The sequence below is a fragment of the Aphelocoma coerulescens genome, chromosome 7 (assembly GCF_041296385.1).
Source record: "Aphelocoma coerulescens isolate FSJ_1873_10779 chromosome 7, UR_Acoe_1.0, whole genome shotgun sequence".
NCBI lineage: Eukaryota > Metazoa > Chordata > Aves > Passeriformes > Corvidae > Aphelocoma > Aphelocoma coerulescens.
In genome coordinates this window covers 34755273-34778455 of record NC_091021.1, presented here as the reverse complement: position 1 = coordinate 34778455, position 23183 = coordinate 34755273, and the positions used below count along the sequence as shown (strand labels likewise).

Here is a 23183-nt window from a genome sequence, read left to right as displayed (position 1 = left end):
CTTTTTCTAACAAGTCACTTCTTTCTCTTCCATAAGTGACTCAATGAGAGAAATGTTTAGAGATAGGATTACAGCTGCAGTTTCTCTACCCACAAAAAGCCATCTCTAAAAAATGTTGGCAAAACCCAGATAGTTCCTGATGTTTTTCTCTTTTTAATTCCCTTTCCTAGCTCTCCTCACCACCAGCCAAGTGCTTACTTAGACAGAAGAAAAAAAATTAAATAAATGGTATCATAACACAATGATCTTAAACTGAGCAGCACCTTATGGTTCCAGCAGCTGTGTTGGCTCTCGTACGTGGAGTACTTTGCATTTCTCCATGCCTCAGTGCTGCTCTGCTCTACATATTGCTCTTGGCTTAGGGTCTGTGCTGCTTCATCAGGAAAACATCTGCTGAGCTCATGGGAACGGATTTCCTTGGACAGCGAGGCTGCCTCACACTCAGGGATTGAGGATGTGGGGCTAGTGTGTGGTGGGAAATCCCCACAGAGCCCAAGCAACTCAGACACTGACTGCTCTGAGGACCAGATGGGAACTAGTCCCAGTCAAGGCCGTTTGTTTAACTCACATTTCCTTAGGCATCGACCAAGGCTTTCAGGATCTCCCTGACCCTGAGAGCATGGGCCAGGAGCTCTCACGTGGGGGAGGCTGAGCTCAGCACATCGGGCTGAGACCGACCCCTCATCGAGGTCTCCTCCAGTCCCACAGTGTGCACTTGACTGGAAGAAACAGGACTTGCAGAAGCAGCTCTATTTTCAAGCTGTCAATGGACTTGATGTGTTGGTGCCAAGACGTGCCGAGAGGAAGGCACAACTCATCCAATTAACTCATATTTGAAGGAAGTTGTCACTGAAGTGGAAAATTTCTGTTAGTTTCGATCAACTCATTTCTGCAGCTTAAGCTAAACCCAGCTCTAGCCCTTGGTTGCTCCATCCTGAGGCTATTTCCTCGGTTGACACTTGGGCTGTTATCTATTGAGCTACCTATATATACTTAAGGCTGAGTATCTGCTGCTGGGTGTCTGCATAACCATGTTTGCTTTGAGCCTTTTCTGTCTTTAGGGTCCATTAGTTTATTTGAAGGGACACTGTGGGCTTCTGAAAAATGTGTGCTGGCCACAGTGCTGGAAATTAAAAACAAAAACCATTTTAGCTGAGATTCGTTTATACCGAATAAATTAACTGACAAGCTGCTTGTCTGACTGAATCCATATAACTACACTGTTGTGCTAATTATGTAGGGAATAAGTGATAAGAAAGCTAATTACAAGCACAGAAATATCTCTCCAAGTTCAGACAATATCATAATGAATGCCAAGGCACAGCAGAGCCACTGGAGTTCGGCTTCTGTTAAGTTTATCGTTACTATTTTGACAAGATGATTTTCTTTGATTTTAAACTTTTGTTCTGGGTTGTGAGCACAGCTCATGGGGCTGTAATGGCAATAACTATTCCTCATGGAAACCTCCAATTTAATTGAATCAAGAACCTTGAAAATGAGTCAGGACTTTTCTATAAGATGTGAGGAGAGGCAGCCTTTAAGGATTTGATATGAGAGATAATATGTCATTAATATCTGTACATTTTAGTTCAGTTCCCATAGTACTGTACAGGGTTAATTTAAATTATATTTCATGAGATTTTTCCATAAGGGATAAGACACTGATTATTTCATTGTGTTAGAAATGCCATCTTAAAATACTTTAATGCCATCTCTATAAATTATTAAGCAAGTCTACAAATGAGAAGAATTATATGAAAATGACTTATTTTAATATCAGAAAATCAATATTTTCATCTCAGATTAATTTTATGGCCACCATTTCTAGAACCTGATTCTTATAAGATGATAATTAGTGGTCTGGGACAGAAAACTAAATGTTCCTCAAAAAAGGCTGTACGTCCTGATATCAGCAGTGAGATTCTGACTGGCTTCAGCAGGACCACAATTTCATTTTTCATCAGCCAAAGGATTCACGAAAGGTTGCGTGGCTTCTTGAGAAGCAAATACACACTGTATACAGTGCAGACCAGATGGCTCAGAACTAAATGCTATTGTAATTCAGTATGTGTAAGGGAAAACACACCTATGGAAATAAAAATTCAGGTTTGCTCTTTACCTGAGACCTCAGCAGGAAAGGTCAGGACCTGAGGGAAGCGGACCCTGCCATTCTGGCTGCGTGTAGGGGTCTCTTTAGGAAAGACATGATGTGCAGTGCTACTGTCACACTGATTTAGCCACCACACATCATTTCCCTACCCACCACAGATGCTGACACAGCCAGTATCTCCATAGCTTATTATTTTTCCTCATTTTTTAGTGAATTTATCTGCACAGTACTTCTGTGAAGGATACAAATAAGACTATCATTGTTTTACAGACTGGGAAGCAAAACACCATAACCTAAGCCAAAAATACAAATACAGACCTGCTGCATTTGCTTTGCTGTCGTGGATCCATAGTTCACTGAAAACTGACTCAAGAACCCTCCATTTCCACATCAAAACATCTGTTCATTTTAAATTAAATAACTCCCAGCAGATACCTCCTTATATTCCAGACAGTGAAAGAGAAGTGTTTTCCAGAAACACAGATTCATCTTTTTCTTTGTCGTGAGAACTACTTGTCTTCATTCACTGGGCATGGACCCATAAAGATAACACTGTCATCCCAGAAATATTAGCACCTTGTGGAAAAATAGACAACACTGAGTTTTTAGTAAACTTAGGGGATAAAAAAAGCCAGCACAGTGAAGAGTGCAGAGGGATGCCAGATTCAGTCAGTCACAACTGCTTTCATGTAAAGCCCAGCTGGTTCCAAGGCATGTGCGTCCTGCACTGAGAGGCGTTTGTGTTGAACAGCACACAGGGTACGGGCGACACTTCGGGTAACTCCTGTCAGACTCTGTGCTCGTGTTCACTCCAGGCAGCCAGGTGCCAGGGCCCCCAGACATCGCCCTCTCGGCCTGCCAGGTGGATCTGCTGCCAGAGCCCTGCTCGGGGAGCAGCTGTGCAGCAGCCACGGTGACAGTGACAGCCGTGACGGACTTCACGCAGGACGGCAACCGCGGCAGCCGCATCAGCGCCGAGCCAGTCGCACCAAGAGATTTGCTCTGGAGGGCTTACACACCCAGGGATGTGAAGGTTAGGTCCTAAAATCAGTTGGAAAATGTGTCAAATCTAAATGAGAGGCTTTTCTTTTCTTTTGTTTTTTTCTTTTTTTTTCTTTTCTTTTTTTTTTTTCTTTTCGTTTTTTTTTTTCTTTCCTTTTTTTCTTTTTTTTTTTCCCAGAGAAAATAAACTTTTAGGGATGGTTGTCATGATGGTTTGTGTTGGAAGGGACCTTAAAGCTCATCCAGTTCCACCCCCCTGCCATGAGCAGGGACACCTTCCACTAGCCCAGGTTGCTCCAAGCCCTGTCTAACTTGGCCTTGGACACTTCCAGGTATGGGGCAGCCACAGCTTCTCTGGGCATCCTGTGCCAGGGCCTCACCACCTTCACAACTAAGAATTTTTTCCTAATATCTAATCTAAACCTGCCCTCTGTCAGCAGAGTAAAGCAAAACAGTCACTTTATACACCAAGAAAATTAACATGGAATTCCTTGTGCTTTGGCAGATTTAGGCTTGATTATTAGTTAGCACATCAGTAAGGCCAAGAGCTGGAATACAGAGGTAACCAGGAGTGCTTCTGTGTGGAAAAGGGGAGAGGGAGAACATGGGTTAGGGAATGAGCACCTTTTTGAGAAGGAGGGAGGGGAGAAACAGAGAGTTTGGAGAATATTTTCTGAAAAAGCAGAGGAAAGGCAGGGCCTCAGAAGCGAGGGAAGAGAAGGGGACTCAGTAGGGCCGTGTCCAGTTTGTGACTGTGCCAGGAATCACCAGGACACCTTCGACGACACACGAGGCTGCCCCATCTCTTCATTTATACTGCTACAAATTGTCCAAAATAAAAATAATAAGAAGCAATCAGGGAGGCAAGCCCACTTTCCCTGCAGAAAGCCTGGCCAAAGAAATGTGGTGAGCAGCGTCCAGCCCTTTGTGTGTGAAGTTGTTTCAGGACTTCAGCTGAGAGGTTTGAGAGCTGTAACCCCACCACCCCAGAGAATGAACCAGAGCACAGATTTGACTAAGCTAAATTTCTCAGAGCAGGGGCATATCTTAAGTAACTGAAAACATCCCCCCAGTGAAATCCACAATTTCCCTGCCCTAATTTTTGTGAATTTTCTCACGAGAGAATGAGATTAAACTGGACCAAAAGAATTTTTGTCTTCAAAAGTAAAATGCCTAGCATAGATGTATAACCTTTCATCTTCAGAATTGGTGTCTTTCAAACTTTTTAAGATTCTTAAACCAGAAATTGCAGCTAATTCAGCATAGTGAGCTCACACACTCATATTTTTTCTTGAAATTACAAATGCTTTCATTAAAATATGAATATGTATCAAGTGTGAAATTGACTTAATCAATTTTAATAATAAATTCCATTTATCTCAGTTAAAACTTGATCTATGGAAACATAATAGACATTACTTTCCCTCCCCCTCATTTTCCCATTGCTGTTTCGCAGTTAATTAGAGGCCTTAACATAACATAGTTCTTGCAACACAGCAAGAAAACATCCAAGTGTTAAAATCCACATAACCTTTAGTCCTTCTGACTTGTTAAAATATTTTTGATTTATCTGAAAATTGAACAGAAATGGTGGGCAGAACATCCTGGCACATCTAGACACCTGATAAAGAGGATTTCCTCAGCAAACTACTCCTGCCTTCAACCAGGAACTGGGTCTTCTGCTGACATCATGCAAGAAAGAGCAGAGGAGGAAGGGCCACATGGATTTGTTTGTGCTAAATTTTTGCTTAGAAAGTGTGAGGCTGTGGAGAAAATGGGAAAATTCTGAGACACTTCATCTCACACTGTAAATCCAAATAATACAACTGACACCAGCTCAAAGAATTGTTAATTTTTTCAGTCCTCAAGACTATCACTCTAAAAGTTTGGTGTGCTAGACCCTGGCGGGCATCTAAGAAGTGTCTCTGTTCCATGGTTAAGGGGCATTTTGAAATATGGATGATGTATTGCTGCAGGTGAGGAATGCTGCCAGGAACTGAGGTTCTATAGTCACCCTCTAATTCATTTATTTAATTTCACCCCTGTTCCCAAAAGCCAGGTTCTGCTTTGTCACTGAAAGACTGCACAGGGATATAGCAGCCATCCTTCTTCCCCGCTCCATGGATCCTGGTAGAACTAACTGAAGTGCACCTCTGGACTCCTCGTGGGCAAAGAGGGAGCAAAGAATTAACAGCCCTGGCCGAGAAATCAGTCTGGCAGGACAGAAAATGGAAAGCCATAACACTCCATCACTCCCACCAGTATGACTGGGAGCTCTTTGTGTCGCAAACCGCTACACAACCCAGTCCTGCATTTTTGGGAACTGGACAGCAGAGCGCTCAGCCATTAAAAAAACATCCTCTTGAGCAGACCTGGCAATGTGGGTCCAGCACTGCCTGAGATTCAGGTGTTACAGCTTCAGAGCCCTGCCTCTGGCTTCTGCAGGCACATCTGCTCCCTGCAGGGTACCAGGGCTCTCACAGCTCCTCTGCAACCCAGCTGGTGCCCGAGGAATCAAGGGGTGATGCAAATAAAGTCTCTGTAGTAGATCGTTTCCTGTTTCACACACATACCTAAAGCAGTCTGATTTGGAACCTCATCATCAATATCTGATCAATAAGCATATCAAATCAATAAATCAGCCATTCAGATGCTGTAACAGGAAATCTGAGGTCAAATTAGGGGACAGGCAGCTACTACTATAACATGATAATGCTACTTAATTACAGCATACCTTTTTACCATACTTCAGGCATTAAAATTAGTACAATTTAATGAGCACTATTCTCCTGATAATTTCAGTGAACGATCTACTCCTTAGCAAAAAGTTTTAATAAAAAACTTCATCTTTTACCAGATAAAGGAAGACATTACAGCAGATGAACAGGAACACTTTGAACTCCCTTACTGCCTATGATTAAGCTCTGTTGTTTGAAAGCAAAGCGTATTTTGTCCCTGTCCACAATCACGTTTCAGAAGTCAGATTGCAGTTTGTACTTAACCCATGAATCCTGCCCCTAATGTTTTGTGAGGAACAGTAATGAAGAAAAACTGCTGTGTAGACTGTATTCATTACACATTTCATTTTAACTAGGTCACAGTTCGAGACCTCCCAACAGGGAACTGCTACTCTTTCACTGATCCACACATTATCACATTTGATGGATGGTGAGTATTTTACTTTTAAATAATTTGGCTCAATTACTGCAGTTATCAGTTTCTGGATGTGGCATGCATTTGGGTTTACATTAGAATATCCAAAAAGCATTGAACAAGTTTGCTCACAATGAGGAATGTACTTCAACAACACACTTCCAGCTGTGTGTACTCCTTTTAACAAAAGGACTAAAAATGGGTTAATCTTTGTGAAGCACTGGGTTTGAGTCTGAATAATTTTTACAAGACCAAGATCAGATTCCAAAATGTTCTTCAAACAGAACCATCACTAGTGGCTTTGAGAGGGTGTCTACAGCACATGTTAGTGACACCCCAGTGTCACCCAAGTGACACATTATGTCACCAGAGCAGCACAGCACACAGGGACAGCCTGGTCCTTCCCAGGAGTTTAGCAACACCTGGTAAAAAGTCATTCATCAGAAGGATGCTCTTTATTTCTTGTACTTCCAGAGCTGGTTTATGCACAGTTGGAGTTGACAATCATAGTCACAATCAAAAAAACCCATAAAGATGACTCTAATGTCTCAGATAAAAAAGTCCAGAAATTCTAAGTATCAGATATCAGGAGAAGAATGCAAAAATAAAGTTGTACATCCTCCTGTAGTGTTCAAATGTCCTTCTGTATTACCCAGCAATAAGCTGCTTAAGACTTACTGAGCCAAAGTGGTGCCTTTGTGTTTCACAGCCTGAATTATACAGAAATTTTCCTTGTTCAACTCCCCTAATCATTCAGGAATCTATTTATCCCAGCTAATTGACATCACTGAAACTTTTTAAAATTTTCACCTGGCATGTTTGATCCAGAGTTGCCAATATTTCAGATGACATTCCAAGTTTGTCCCTCTGCCGTTAACCTCCTGGTGGCAGACAATGACTTTGGGTGCACAATGTCCACAGGGGCTCAGCAGGTGTGATTTCCTGATATTCTGATATCCTGCTATCCCAATTTCGGTCCAACATTCTCTGGAGGTGGCATCTGAAATGATGTCAAAGCTGGAGAAATCTGTTGATGAAATGTGAGTAAGAAAGGCAGTGACTCCATTAAAGGTTATATGTCTGCTTCTAACAAAGATTTCACCTAAATTAGGCAGTCTGAGACAGGAGATTATGTCTGCTCATCCATGGCTTCCCACTCCTTCTGCTTTGCTGAACAGCATTTAAATGTGCCCAGGAACTGGTTTCATACAAGTTTGGGTGCTTTTCTTGCTTTAGAAGCTTCATTAGAGCTGCACGAAGTCCGAAGATATTCCCATGCCTCGTGTAGCTGCAATTATTTCAACTCTGGGATATTAAACTAGATCAGAGCATTATTTCAAACTTCTCTATATATTTATATTCTAAAATATTCCCTTTTGATTTAGGGCTGAGAATGGAGAGTGATCTGTCAGATTGTTGTGTTTAGGGAGTAATAAATAGCTGAGAAGTGCCTCTTGGAATGGCAACACTCTTCCAGCCATGTAGCACATTTTTACATTGCTTCCATGGAAAAAAAGGTCTAAAATTAAATAAAGCGATTTTGTTTGAATAATTCATTTTTTTAAACCTTTTGTTGATAGCACACAGAAATGCTTCTAAGCAATTTATGCTCTATTTTAACACAGGGAGTTTGGAAAAGCCCATCCTTCTGTGTCATCCTGCCTCAGAGCCACACAGCTTCGAAAGAGAAAGACTCCAGGAATAGTTTGGCCCCTCAAAAACTCCACGTTTTTCCTTGTGGACAGACATTCATTACTGCTCTGTCCAGTGCAGCTTTAAATGAGCCACGTTGATGGGGCTTCGTCCATCTCAGTAACTAGGTTATTTCCCTAAGATGTATCACTTCTTGGTATTCAGCCAAGTTCCTTACCCATCATTTCACAGTCCCATTACTCCTACTTATATTCCCATTTATTATTGTAAATAATTTCTCTTTCAATTATTATAATGACTATGCTACCTTATTACACATCAGTTAAGCAACTTCTCTGACTGCCTATCCAAAAAAAATGTTACCACCCTAGCAAATGATTTTAAAGCTCTGTATTTAAGGAGTGGGGAATGCAATTCCTGCTTCTGTCCTTGTGCAAAACTATAATCTGAAGGCAAAGGCCAATGTAGAGGTCTGGAAGTGAAGCATTCCCCTTTTTTCATGGAAAGGAATGTGGTGGGAAAATGTGTTTGAAATGAGAACTTTTTTTTGGTTTCAAAATTTAAATGAAAATCATTAAAAATTGGAAAATTAACTTAAAGATATTTATTTGAATAAATTTGGAAAATTGAAAAGTGCTATAAAAATCAAAAGACTGGAAGTGTTTTTCTTATTGGCAGTAAAATTTTCTTACTGTTACGGCCACTTCCAATGTGTTTTGTAACTTCTTTTGTAATGTTTCCAGTGTTTTTAATCTGACATAGTGAGCTCACATTACATCTGAGGTAGTTAGCTATTCATTAGATAACTGAAATACCCAACTCCTTAATAACACTCCCCTTTGCTGTGCCTCCTGCTAATATATGTCTGAGGGAATATTTATCTTGTAATCTTTTCATTCTTTTCACCAAAGGCAGTGACTGAAAATCAAAGAAGAATGTGTCATATTTTACAGCATGAGCACAATCAATTTGTGTATATTGGAGCGTAGATGTGAAATAACGTTAATTATACCAGCTAAAACCCAGAGAGAGCACTTCCTTTTATAGCAAAGTACCTTCTAAATTAAACAAATGTGAAAGCCTGGTAAAGCAAAAGTATAGCCCTCATTACTGGTTATGGCACATTATAAATATAAAAGCTTTTCATGCCATAAATTGCAGATTCTTAAATATGAAGTACTAGCTTAAAACTAAATATGCAGAAAATCTTTTTAGGGCAAAGTAAAAAGGGGAATATTTTTTGTTTGGGGAACTATATACATCATCTATGTTATTTTGCATTTTGCCTTACCAAAAAAAAAAAATGCTTAAAAGATTTTTCAGATTTCTCAAACATTTACATTATTCCACATTATCCCATCAATATTATCACCAAGGCAATGGCACCATTTGCTGGTTGGCTTTAATGACTTTCATCATAGGAGCCCACAAGAAGTCCTGGCCATGAGTAGCCCTGCCAGGTGCTGGGTTTTTGACAGTCTGCAGCAGTTTAGTTGTCCCCAGGCATCCAGTGACTGCTGAATGTAACACAATATCTGCTCTGAGAACAACGTGATGGGATGAACGCTCTGAAAGCAGAGAACGTCTTTCAGCATCACCCCAGCCTTCGTAGGGTCATGAAATAGTTCTTAATAGCAAGGAAAGAAGGAGCCTGGAGGGTCATGTCAACAAATCAAATCATCTGGTGGCAAAGCCGTGCTGGAAAATCTTCAGGAACAGCCACAATAAACACTGAATTAATACAAAGGTGAAGTGTAGCTTGGTGAAGAGTAAGTGCAGTGTGAGTTAACCTGACACTACTAGTAGTAGTTGTTTACATGCATCTGTCTTCCCTTCTGTCCCTCTCTTATGATTAACCAACAGAAATTATTCCTATAGAATCTCACTGCCATTACCAAACACTCAGGAATGTTTTATAAGTTTTGGATAAAGAGCATAACTCAAGCCATGACTTCATGCAGGGACAAGAACTTGCTTCACCCCTTTGAAAACAACCCAAGCACACAGAGGGGGAAGGAGGGAACCCCTTTTCACCCCGTCTATCCATAGTTGCAGACTATTAGGGAAGCAGGATAGGGAAGAGCACTGTGAAGGGAGATTTAGACACAAACAATGGTGCCTGGTCCACAAGGAACACACAGAACTCCCTCATGCAAGAGCTGCACTAAGTCTACTTCAGGCATTTAGTGCCACAGGCACCTTCTCCAATGTTGTCCAAAGAATCATTATCACAATTACAGTTGTACAAACATCACAAAAGTTTACCTGACTACGTCCAATTATCCATTCAACTGATTCAAAGGTGCCTGACAGCTCTAATTTAGGCACAGTGCAGGTTCGTTATGTGCTATGCAATCTATGCCATGACTTAATTGAAGCACTCGGAGTGACTTCCAGGAGGGTTGGATTGGGTCCACTGTCAGTGATTATTAAGCAATAAATAGCTCTCCTGACTGCAGTGGCATTTATATGCATATGCAAATGCAAAGCCTTCTTCACCAGACAGAGATGATTAGTCTGGGTACAGCCAGTCTGATGCCTTGTTTTCCATCAGCCTCCCTAAACACCTCTCCTTCCAAGCTGATCCTGTGGAAGGAAACTTTGGTATGTGCTCTCATAAAATATCCTCTCTCCTTTTTCTCCCCTGCAAAGATGTCCAAATGGAGCAATACTTGATGTTGAAAGAGATTATCTATTTTTTTATGTTGTCCTTAGTTTTGATCCATCTTAGCAGCACCACCCAAGCAGTCTACTACAGGATTTATGTACCTAATTACAAAATAGGATGAGACAGAACCATTCAAACTCTTATCACTTTATGGCCAACTTGACTAAGTTTTTCAAGATGAAGGATAAAGTCAGATGTGTTTTCTATCAGAGAAAAGCAGCTGGAGTTTCAATTTTTACTGTCTTTTAAGCTACAAAGTTATCTATAGCTTTTATTCCGAGGAGAAACCAAGTGTAGAAACATACATGTGACAATGTCACAGTTCTCAAGCCATTTGCTCCTTTGCACAAGAAACATTAATGGCCTGAAAAAATATTGATGCTTGTATGGCACTGCTTAAAAAAATAATCCTGTTATTTAGCAGAAGCATTTTATACATTCCTTTTTATGTTTCTTTTTATAATTGTAGAAAAGAATAAAGTTTATTATTATAAGCTTAAAGTTTAGTTTCTATATTGCTTAATTTCATAAAAATCATGTTTAAAACTAATCACAGTGCCTTAAAAGAAAGCAGAATAATCCATTGTTTTTAAAGATGGAAGCTGTTGGTTTATAGGGAGAAAACGTCAACAATATATATTAAGTATATGGCTACTGTTTTCTTTTATATAACATATTAGAATAAAATAGAGTGAGAATAAGACAAGTTCATGGAGCGAGAGCACAAAGATCAAGTAGAAGAGGGTCCTCTCACAGGCATCTGTTTTGGAAACCCCAGAGGCTCCAGATGGCTCATGTAGAGGCCAAACCCTTGCAAAGTTATTAAAGTTATCCTGCTTTTGTCCTCACTCAGATGGAGCAGGGACGTTCATCACAGAAAAGAATGAAATCCCTAAATTGTTCCCCGCGCTGGCTTGTGCTGATTGCCAATCCATTGAGTGTGAAAGTTGTGCTTATGGGGAAGCATTGAGGGCATGGACAAACTTCATTTTAGCAGGCTTTCAGTAGAATCCCAGATTTTCCCAGGAAACGTTTACCTAGCCACAGCCAGCCTTGTAAAATTTGGTGATTAGTGACAGAAGAGGTTATCTGAGCACTGATTTCCCTTTGAAGAACATCATACTCTAAAAGCATCCAGTTAGAACCAAAACATACTTATTGAGACCTAGAGGGAGGAACTTCTTCGCCTTTGCTTTATATCAAATGTTTATCCTTTTTATCCATGCCCATTGCCATGACAGCAGCTGGGACACAAATCCCACTTTTCACAGGAATTCTTAGGCACTTCCAGCTAACAACTGCGGCAGTGTTCCCTTGGATACAGAGCCAGAGAAACCCTTCCCCCGTGTGGATTTTTCCCTCCTTTAAGGCCAGCCACCTCGCTGGTGTAATTAAGAAGTGTTTCTGTACAAGCACCAACAAACAACTGGCACAGGTGGATGCTCAGGGCCTCTAACCCTCTCTGGTTTTGTTTCTTTGTGGCTGTTTAGGCGCTATGACAGCTATAAAATCGGGACGTTCCTGCTGTGCCGCAGCGAGTCGCGGGTGTTCGAGGTGCACGTCCGGCAGTGGGATTGCGGCGGCCGCCGCTCTGCCACCACCTGTAATTGTGGCGTAGCTGCACAAGAAGGGGGTGACATCGTGGTGCTGGACACCTGCAATGGCCACTTTCAGGACAGCAAACCCCATCTGACCATCAAAAGCACCGAGGCATTGCCACGAGTCAAAATCCTGAAGTCTTATGGAGGCAGGAAAATAACAGTACGTGCGTGGATGGTTGAGCGCTCTTGTGGCAGTTGTGCTTTAAAAACACACGTTTAATATTTCTGAATTATTAATGAAGTAGCTACAAAAATATCTGAAGCCATGAGAGCGCCTGCAGCCAAATGTACTGCAAAACGAGAGGCAGGGAAGTAGCTGGTTAAAGTGTTGGTTTAACAAAATGTAAAACAAAACAAAACAAATACCTCTGGAAATTTCTTGGCAACACAGCAGAGCTCTGATAGCACTACTTATACTCTCTGCAGCACGGCAGCCCACTCCCTGTTTGCTTATGCCAGGCACTACCCAACCACACCACATAAAGCAAATTTCTTTGCAGAGCTCAAGATATAAATATTCAAGGAAAGATCGCAGGTAGCAGGATAATGGAGTTTCAGAGTGGAGCAGTAAGACACTATTAGTCAGATCCAGAGAGCCCCCAAAAGCTATGAAAATGGGCTGTAAATGTGCAACATTTGGTGTAACATAAAGCATTTTCCTAAAAAATATATGGCCACAACTTACTTTGCATAAGTTTCGCTTATCCACACTAATCCACTGAAATCACTTGAAAAATAAGAGCAGGTTGCACCAGGGGTTTTGGTAAGGAACAGAGCCACAAATTATGGCCAAGAAGATAATTTTATCCTAGAGTTGTATCATCAAGATTTATAGCCATGAAATGTTTTGGATGAAGATCGATCCACAGCAGAGCCAGAATGATGCAGGAAGTGCCTGTGCTTGGCTCTCCTTGTGGTCTCGCTCAGAATAGACCTCAGGAAGGTAGTAATTGAAAGTCTGTTAATTATAGAATAGAGAAAAAGCAGGAATCAAGCTGTCATTTCTTTTTGCAACTGAATGCAATATAATTACTGCTTTATTACTAGGATAATCTTAGCAAGGAATCACTACTCTCATTTACACCTGAGGTAAGACTCGGGGAAACAAATCAGAGCAGGCTGGGGACACAATATGAATCCTGCTCTGATCTGAGTGGGAATCTACAGGAGCTGTGCAGCAGTGAACAGGATCCCTTAGCACACCACCGAGTATGGTGCATCCCAATTCTCCCAGTACTTGTCCATCATTATCCTCATGCAGCTCAGGAGCTGGGTCCTCTGGCTCTCATGACATTCAAGGGGGTTTGGAATGGGGTTAGGTCATAAAAAGTGGCTGCTTTCAGGAGCCAGTAAATATCTCTGCAAACTGAGGTCTCAAAAATGCTTCTTTGAAGCCTCAATTAGCAGCATTAAATCCAGGTGGGATGCATTTCCCAGGGCAGCAGGAAAGGATAAGGTTAGAGCCCTCCAAACTCCCAAATTAAATCCACACATGGAAATATTAATCTGGACAGCACAGAAGACTGAACAGCTCATGCAGTTCTGACTGCAAGGGTTTTACACGCAGCCCTGCAGGAAATGCTCCTCTCTGCAGTGGAGATTAGAAGACATTGCTTATGTGAGGAAGAAAAACAAATTCTATCCAGGATTCTGTCAACTGCAGTTCTCCTGCTCCACCTTGTAAACCACCAGGAAAAGCTAACTCATCAGGCAAGTTGAGCTTTATGTTGGGGAATCCCTGGGGGCTTTCTAAAACCACCTTGATAAGTGAAACAGGTACAGCCAAAGTGGAGAGACAGCCAAGAACTTCTGAGGTGCTCAAAATACCGGATGTATATGATGATTTCTATTACTCCCCAAGGCCAAAAATCTTTGGGAAAAAAAATGCTTTAAATAAAACACAGAGGGCCTGAGTTCAAACCAGTGTCCCCAGCTGTCCTTGCAATCAGTGGCACTTTGCTGTTGGGCTCATGGAGGGCTGCTCAAAAAGTATTCCCATGCCTGAAGTAATGGAGAACTAAAATGGTCAGGATTATAATTTAGTGAGGCCAATATGTAAACTCTGGATTCAACCACAAGAATAAAAATATGAGCTTGATACTCCTTCACAGATATGAGTAGATTTGATAGGGAGGAACTTCAAAGGGACCAGAAAATCCCCACCAAAATAAAGGAAAGTAAAGGACATTATTTGGATGAATAAATTGTATTTCAGCAGGGGCCACTTAAAAAAGGAAAATAATTATTTTGAAATTATTTTGATGAGATGTTTGCAACTCTTTAATGTACTTTATAGAGTAATTGAAAATGTTTAATTTTGGATAAAAAGAAAGTATTAAGGTTACTTATCAGGATAGTATGTTCCTGCTCCCTCTCCTGGCCCATACAATTTTCAAATAATTTTCTTTTACCTGTAAAAATAAAGCAAATATATATATATATATTCAGTTGAACAGATATTTTCTTTTTGCTTTTTTTCCTTTTTATTATTTGGTTAGTAAACCAATCTGAAAAATCCATTATCCACACATTTACTTCTTGTTTTGAACCCTGCCAGCTTTTTTTTCTTTTAAAGGTCAGTGTAAACCTACCACTACCCCTTTAATGAGAAAATTGCTTTATCCACTTTAAAACACAATCATTTTCTGGGTAATCAGGCATTGGAAAATGAAACGATTCTTCAGAAGGAAGAAAGCTGGTTTTCAATCTTGGCAGTTTATCTAAAAAAAATTATTTCCCAGGCAAAGACACAAGGGTGGCCTTATTGTCATGGAAGTCGCTTCAAAAATTATCTGGTAACTTACCACTGGGAAAACTTCAATGGATGCAATTATGAATTTAAAAAGAAAGTACTCGTGCAGTTATATATTTATGTAACGCTATCAGATATTAATGCCATGGAATCTGAAAGCAAGCTAAATAATAGCACAAATAAATATTTATAGTGTTCCTAAGTGATCTTAAATTACCTCTGCCATCACTAACGTCCTGCTTTGATATCTTCGTTTATGGAAAGAGATGTTTTTCATTGCATAAAAAGCTTGGTAAGAGCTTCAATTCACTGGGGGTTTTTTTCCTGCCTCTTCAGATCCTGTTCCCTTCAGGAGCGTTTGTTCGAGCGGACATGAGCGAGTGGGGAATGGGTGTGACAGTGAGGACACCGGGCAGGGACTTCAACAGCACCCGGGGTTTGTGTGGCCTCTTTGATGGGATCACTCACAACGACCTCAGCAACACACCCGAGGAAGACTTCATAGAGGAGTGGAGGTACAAAGCCAGAGAGATCCCACCCAGGAGATGCTCTTAGCAGTGTTTCAAATGGTCTTGATGGGTTTATTTCATTACAGACTCCCCTAATGACGTGACAGAGAGATCTGCTTAACCTAAGGGAGAAGCCTGGAGACCCCTTTCCATCCCAACAGCACAGGAGCTTAATTTTCAGTCAGCACAAAACACATCAGCAGTTGCCAAGAGAGAAGTTTTATATTCACAAGTGATGTCATGTTAACACCTGTGTTAAGATCCCTCTCAGCTGTTAAAAAAAATGCAGTTCTCACCCACACTTGAAAATGTAGATAGCTGACAATAGGGATTAATTAAGGGTTTCATATTTCCCTTGTTCTTTTATTCCTGAACACTAATTACAATATGTGAGTATAGATTAAATGTTACATTTTGACAAAGTGTGGTAATATATATACCATGCTAAAACTTAATATCAACTCTTCTAATGATGACAGTGAGCTCTGAAAACTTGTACTTTCTGGGACACATGGTCTGGAAACAGAGCCAGGAGTCTGGCTCTCTGACTGTCCCTGTCCCTATCCTTACTCCTGTCTCTATCCCCACCCCACATTTCAATTGCTGAGCTTCAAACATGCCTAACAGGTGTTCCTAAAACCAAAATGGATTTGCTTGTGTAGCTGGTTTGTGAAGTAAGGAAAAATAAGGCAAAACACTGTAACATAGCACTTTTTCTGTGCATGGGAACTCAGCACAATCCTATAGGAAAAATGACTTTTTATACCTCTTGCACTTCAGAAAAAAAACAAACACCTCTGCCATATTCTAGTTCTATTCAGTGGTCTAAGTAATGGCTACCTAATGTCTATTTTGACCTTTCATTACAAATTGTACTACTCAGAATTGAACCGCCATCATTAACATCCTAATAATGTGATAACCAGTCAGAGATTGCTTCTGGGAAGGCAGATGGAGAAATAGCTTGGTGCAAGAACCAACCAATAGCTCACTACCCAACAAAAAGGGCTAAAAATGTCCTTAGGGGAACCTGTTCAAAGCAAGTTTGTTGAAAGAGCTGAAGCCAAAGCCCGATACAAAGGAATTTCCTTATAAAGCACTGAGGAGCTGTGTAGGGCTCAGCTCCACATGATGGAGATACTTCAGGAAAGACAGGAGGAGCTCCTGCTAAGTGAGAAGGACAAGGAGGGGTGGTGAGTTTCGTCTTGCAGTACTCCCAAGGATGGATTCTCAAGGACCCTTCAGAACCTGCTTAAAAAAACAAACCAGCAGAGAAACTAAGGTCACCTCCAGAGGAGACTGGATCATTCTGTGATCCACTCATGGAGAAATGGCGCAGTAAAAACAAAAGCTAGAGGGTGATTTTTCTGCTGCTGTTTTTAATCTCATTTTAAATAACCCTGAAAGCATGCTAGGTTTTCTCCAGCACCTGAAGCTAATCTGAGTGCCCACCATCTGGCAGTTCGGAGCTTTCCCTGGCTCCCACCTCTCTCAAGCAGCTGCAGGGCTCTGCACGCACAGATCAGTTTTACACACCAGCTTTCCAACACAACTTTTCAACAATAAAACAACATCAGAGCTTCCCAGCCATTAAATAGCAACCAGAGAAGAGATGAATTTTAAAACATGTGATTTAAGCAGGCAAAATAAAATTTTCAAACATTTAAAAATATACCAAGAAACTGTCAGAAATGCTGTGAATTTTAGACACTTTTTCTATAATAGCATCCAACTCAGTTTGAAAAACTTGGTTTTAGTTCTTCCTGGATTATAGTAGGTGACTCAGAGGAGTGATAGTCTGGTCATCTCATGCAGGGGACAGAGGGCACATCCAAGCTCACTGAGGAGTTGTTGGTATGGGTATGGCTGTGAGGAAGGATGAGGTTTCCATTCTTTCCACACCACACACCCCTGCTCTGCTGACAGGGGCTGACCAAAAGAAGGTAACTAGTTTCATGTAGGATTAACAGAGGATTTTGTTTCAATAAAGTATCAAGGCAAAAGAGTTTCATTTTACTGAAATTTTCATTTGTGTGTTAGGTTTCTGTCCGGATTCTGGGCCATTTTATGTGGTTCATTTTATTTGTTTATTAAATAAATTATATTTACCCTACACTCTAGTTTATGCAGTATTATATCAAAGGAGGTGCTGGTGCTGCCTTAGCCTAGGTTTAAATTTGATGATGAGTCAGGGAAGCTTCAGGGGCAGATAACCCCTCTATTAGAGCCAGAGGAATGGAGCGTGAAGGACACTCATTCTGACACTAAAATGTGTTGTGCAAAGGACAGCTCTCTCAATCATCAAAAATGGTTCATTTTCCTAGACTCTAGGAAAGTGCAGAACAGCTTGTGCATTTCCATCAGCATGAAAACCATCCTTTTGTCTCATACTGTATCCTGCTGAGCCCACACTTTGGGCAAAATGGTTCCATAAATGTTTGTGCTCATGTTTCAGGAGGAGAAATAGGTTAATTTTGCCAGTGTCACTGAAATGTTCTACTTAAAAGTTATGATTGTGTCAATGATCAAAATAGTAATATCAGATATGCCATTTTAAATCTATTTGTAAAACATGGATAAAGACAATTATGGTTTCCAACAGTATCTAGTGTTTGGCTCCAACATGTTGGCAAATGCTTTCACTTTCCTGAAACCTCAGCATTCTGGCTGCAAGACAAAATTAATGCCAAAATAATTTAAAATTTTGGTGCTATTTCAAATTTGTCTGGTAATGACATGCTGCCAAATACTGGGACAAGAACCATATCCTTTTCTATAAAGCTCTAGGATTCCTTTTGTGCTGCACAAATAAGGTCAATAAGAGATATGAGATTTCTGAAGAAACTTGAATCATGGCTGTTTATTCAAACTGAACTCTCTAGCAGTTCATCCATCATTAAAGCTAAATTTAAAAGGGGGAAGAGAATAATCTCAGCTTATATGATAGCCTAGCCCTATGGTCAATAGAAAACTGCTTTGTGTTGAAAGAAAAAATCAAAGAAAACTCCAGTAGAAGACAAGAATGAAGTATACAAAAAAAAAGAGGAAAAAAAATACATTTAAAAGAAAAAAGTTAACAATCCACATCTTAGATGAACTATTGATACTGAGAGAACAGGCACACAGGTAAAGATGATTTTCATAATAAAGGATTTGAAACAAATATGACTTTTTTGTCATTCTCCAAGAGTTTTCTGGGTCACCCAGGGACAAATCCAAGGCCATATTTAATGTGTAATACACAAAGGGTAACCTGCACCTCAGAAAGTTCTGCAAATAGAAGTCAAGCAGTTAGGCAACGCTCCAGCAAACCACTTAAACATCTGGTTCTAAAATGCCTCCATGACGACAGGACAACTCAAGAAGGGCAGTGCAAAACTGACTAAAGAAAACAGAGATTAAACTTAAGCATTTTCTTAAATATCTTGTAGATTGGGAATTCACCCTTACCCCAGCCCCAGGGAAAGAAAGTTTCCTTGTATGATAGACTAATCATTGAAAGTTTTCTCCCTCTAACCCCTTCCTATTTTTAAATCAGAATTCCTCCAGGGAAGAGTTTATTTGACAAGACTCCAGCACCTTCCAAGAGGAAGCAAAGGAAAAGTTTCTGCAGGTGTCAAAAGGGGAGCACCAAGCCTGTGCCTATGGTAAACATAAAAAATTCCTTTCAGACTCCTTCCCCTCATCCCTCTGGCTGCCATCACGACCATGTGGATCACAGCTCTGCAATCCCATATCTGGATGTTACATCTGAGTTTGTCACTCACACAGAAACAGAGTCAACTTTGAGAAAAGATGGGAAACCTCTGACCAAGCCTTTTGGTCAAAGATATTTGTCTAAATCAGCCCGAAAGCGAAGAAGCCCCGAGGTCTGGCTAAAGCCCCTCACACACAATGTTTCCATGAATAGCAACAGTTCCATTGACTCTACCAAGCCAACAAGAGACCTAAGGAAGGCAAAAAGGCAAGACAAGTATTATGAATATTCATCCTTTCACCCATTGCATGGCCCAGCCCAGAGAGACCCAGAGAGCTTCGCATATTTTTTCCCTGAGGACTACTTTGAAGGGGTTCGGATGAAATTTCCACTGTCATGGCCCACTCCCAATGGCCTGACTGCCACCAAAGCTCTGGAGATTTGCCACCAAATTCTTGCAAATTCCACCATTGGCTTGGTGTGTAAAGGCCTCCTTGGAAAACATCTGGATGAGGCAATTGATATTTGCCTTTTGGACCTGCAGCTCAAAGATGACGTGGCTTGGGTGAGGGCACTGATAGCCCTTCTGGAAAATGAATGTGAAAGGAGAGTGCTAGGAAACAGAAACGGAGTGTTCCCTGTTGGCAACCAGGAGGAAATCCTCACCGCTCTCCGGTGTCCTGCGCTCTGCAACAGCCACGGACGCTGCACGGAACTGGGCTGCCAGTGCTTTGAAGGCCACAGCTCCTACGACTGCAGCCTTGCCACAAGTAAGTAAAGCATTCTTTCCATATTGGAATTATTAGGTAGAACATCTGCACAGAGCTGTTTGCTCTTCAAGCAGTGCTACCAGTAAGGTATTTGATGAATTAGTAATCAGGTTTTGACCTTGAAGAGCCGATCAAAATATCTGGTTGGCTGGTCCTTCACTTTTTTGCCTCAGTAACTTTTTAAAAATGGATTTTACAAGCCCCTTAGCAAATTGGTTTTGCAGAAGTGATTTTCTTTACATCTGATCTATCACTGGCATGCTGACAAGCAGGCTTCTCACAAAAAAAGAAGAGTGTCCTGCTCACCTTGTGGTCAATATTCATGTAAACAGTGTAGAGATACTTCTTTGGTTTCTTTTTTTCCTGATCAACAGAGAATAAAGTTTGAACATTAATTTCAAACACTGTACTAGTAACAAAACAAAATTAAAAGTGACAAAATGAACAAGTAACCCTGCCAAAGCTATCAAATAGTTACAGGATACACTCGAACCTGCAGACCTGATTCTGCAAATATTCATGAATTACATTTAGACAGAAGACTGCCCCACTGGGTTTGTTTCTTCTTTGCAGCTCAGCCTCTCAAAGGATGACTCCATGTCCAGTATGAGTGCTTTAAACTAAGCACACAGAGAAATGTTAGCAGGGATTTCAGTATGTGAACTGTGCCTCAGCAAACCACACAAGCTCACGCATGAAGTGACAGAGAGGTACTTCAGGCTCAGCCATACAGCTGAGTTCCTGCAGCTTAAGGAGCCACGGTGTTTCCACTGAACTGAAATGACAAGGTGTGCTCTCCTAACCCATCCCAAATGTGGGGGAAAGCCTTTCTCTGCAACGCTTAGGTTGGTCTGTATTTAGGGCAGGTAAAGCTCACCTCGAGGCTCAGTCACCACGGCTTAGCTGAGACATCCAAATCTCCAGCCAGCTCCAGGAGCCCAGTGGCACATCTGATACCCCAATGCACTTATTATCAGGGGTAGGATCACCCACGTTCTTCACATTAAACCTGACTTCAGTGCAAGGGTTTAAAAGAGTTAAAATATATCCTGACATTTGTTATTTTGTTAATGGCAGGCTAAAATTTGCAGAATAACTTCCCAAATACGGACGAATTAATTCTCTTCACACAAACTGACACTAGGGACTGAAAAGTGAGTTGAGCAATTTTGAAGCAATTGTCCAGCACACAATTCAATGTTTAACTTCATTTCTCTGTGATACAGAGGGGTTAGGGGGCCTGCTTAGGCCAGATTTTAAAATTTTACTTTGCTATGGCTGAAATCTCTCAGATTAGAGGAAAATAGCTTCAATATGACCTTTCAAGTAAAAGCTAATGGCACCTTGTCTTCTGGCTGTGACATCAAATATAAACAAGGACAGAGTACAGAGCACAGCCTGAGATTGCACAGGGAGGTGAGAACTGGAAAACAAACACACATCAGCTGTGGCAAACACCCCCTAAGTCACTGCCTTCCTCTGCCCTGGCTGCTTTGTCTGTCTCTTGCTGCTTTTGCTTTGTACACTTTTAAGGTTCAACAGGACAGGGTGCTGGCCCATCTTGTCTAGACAATGCTTTTTCCAACAGAGGATGGGCTTTGGAATCCCTTCCAACCTGGCACTCCATGAACCCACAATTCACTTTTCTCTAGTTGAGGCAAATGTGGTTGCTGGTCTTTGCTCCAAATCACTTCTCTTTTGGCAGTCTGGTTTATTAGAGCTCACAGTACACCAAATTAATCCTTCCAGTTTTCCGGTCACTAACATCCTGACTTCTCCTGGCAGTCTCCTACTCCTTCAAGTGCTACAGACCTGGAAACCTGCTCCACTGCTTTTGGGCTTCCACAGGGTCTCCACTGGGTGAGAGCTGCTCAGTGGGGCAGAGCTTTTAGCATGACCATCCTCTTGGTCTTGTTGGACCTGCAGAAGAGTTGCACTGCTGCAATTAGGGAAGTAGAAACTTCCCTTAATGTTTATACTGTGCTGTTTGCTGGGGGTGTGTCAGTGTCATGAAAAAAAATAACAGTGACAGCTTCAGAAGTTTTCCTGACACAAACACTGGACTGGTGAAACACCAGTACACGCTGGGAGGGTGACAGCTCAGACAGCTCCTCACCAGAGCCCAATGCAGAGCAGGACCTGGCCACTGGAATAGTCCACCTTTGTAATACTGGCACAGAGATAATGGGACGGAGAAGCATCTGAAGTTCAACCTTATTTAGAGCAAAATTGAGAGTAAACAAAACCCAGAAAAATTAAAACAAAACCAAGGTAACAACTGGCATGCTTAATTTTCAGGGTATTCTCCCTTGTCTTTGGTATAAATGCAGAGAAGTTAAGAGAAAACTTCACAGTAAGTTTGTTTCAATGTTAACTATGGAGAGGGAAAAGTACAGTCTAGAGTGAATCAATGGGATGAACTGCAATGAGCTCCGTTATTACAGACTATTTATAAATTCATTTATTAGTGATTTAGGATATTTTTCTATATATACAAAAATAGAGAAGCAGTATATATATATAAAATTACCTGATCTTGTGAATGAAATGTAAAGCAGATCTATACATACAGCCAGAGGTCTGATCCCTTACAAGGAGAAATAAAATCTTAGTTCTGGCATGCCAATCACCCTGACATTATAATACTTAGAAAAGGTCATCTAGATAATTTGGTACAGTTGATTAAGACAAGCCTTCATGTGAGCTTCACCTTTAGTTGTTCTTGGTTTTTACATTTCTTTCACAATATATTTAAAGAGGTTTGCTTGTTTTCACATTTCATAAGATGAAATATTCTACATAGCATAAAATCACTTAGATGGGAAAAGCCCTGGGAGATCATGGAATCCAACCCTTAATCCAGCACTGCCACCTTTACCATCAAACCATATCCCCAGGTGTCACATCTAGGTGGGTTTTTGAACATTTACAGGCATAGTGACTCCACCACTTCCCTGGGCTGCCTGTTCCAATGCCTGACCACCCTTTCAGTGAATAAATTTTCCCTAATATCCAATTTAAACATCTCTTGGCATAACTAGATTCTGCTTCTTCTTGTCCTATTGCTTTTTACTTGGGAGAAGAGACCATACCCCACCTAGATACAATCTCCTTTAAGGTAGTGCAGAGAGCAATAAGGTCCCCCTGAGCCTCCTTTTCTCCAGGCTAAACACCCCCAAGGCTGTTCCCCTCCATATCCCAAGGTACACATGTGATGGGACACCTCTTTCCAGGGAAAAGCACAGCAGTGCCACACAGCAACAACGAA

General features: G+C 41.1%; 1 protein-coding gene across 1 annotated transcript in view; it reads left to right on the top strand.

The window, feature by feature from the left end:
* Positions 1 to 23183, top strand: part of LOC138113214 (von Willebrand factor D and EGF domain-containing protein-like) — a 171308-nt gene that overhangs the window by 60096 nt on the left and 88029 nt on the right. Inside the window, exons 7-11 of the mRNA XM_069021266.1 lie at positions 2926 to 3143; positions 6207 to 6280; positions 12077 to 12347; positions 15276 to 15454; positions 18987 to 19915. Coding sequence (XP_068877367.1) covers positions 2926 to 3143; positions 6207 to 6280; positions 12077 to 12347; positions 15276 to 15454; positions 18987 to 19915 — 1671 coding nt within the window. The remainder of the gene's footprint in view (positions 1 to 2925; positions 3144 to 6206; positions 6281 to 12076; positions 12348 to 15275; positions 15455 to 18986; positions 19916 to 23183) is intronic.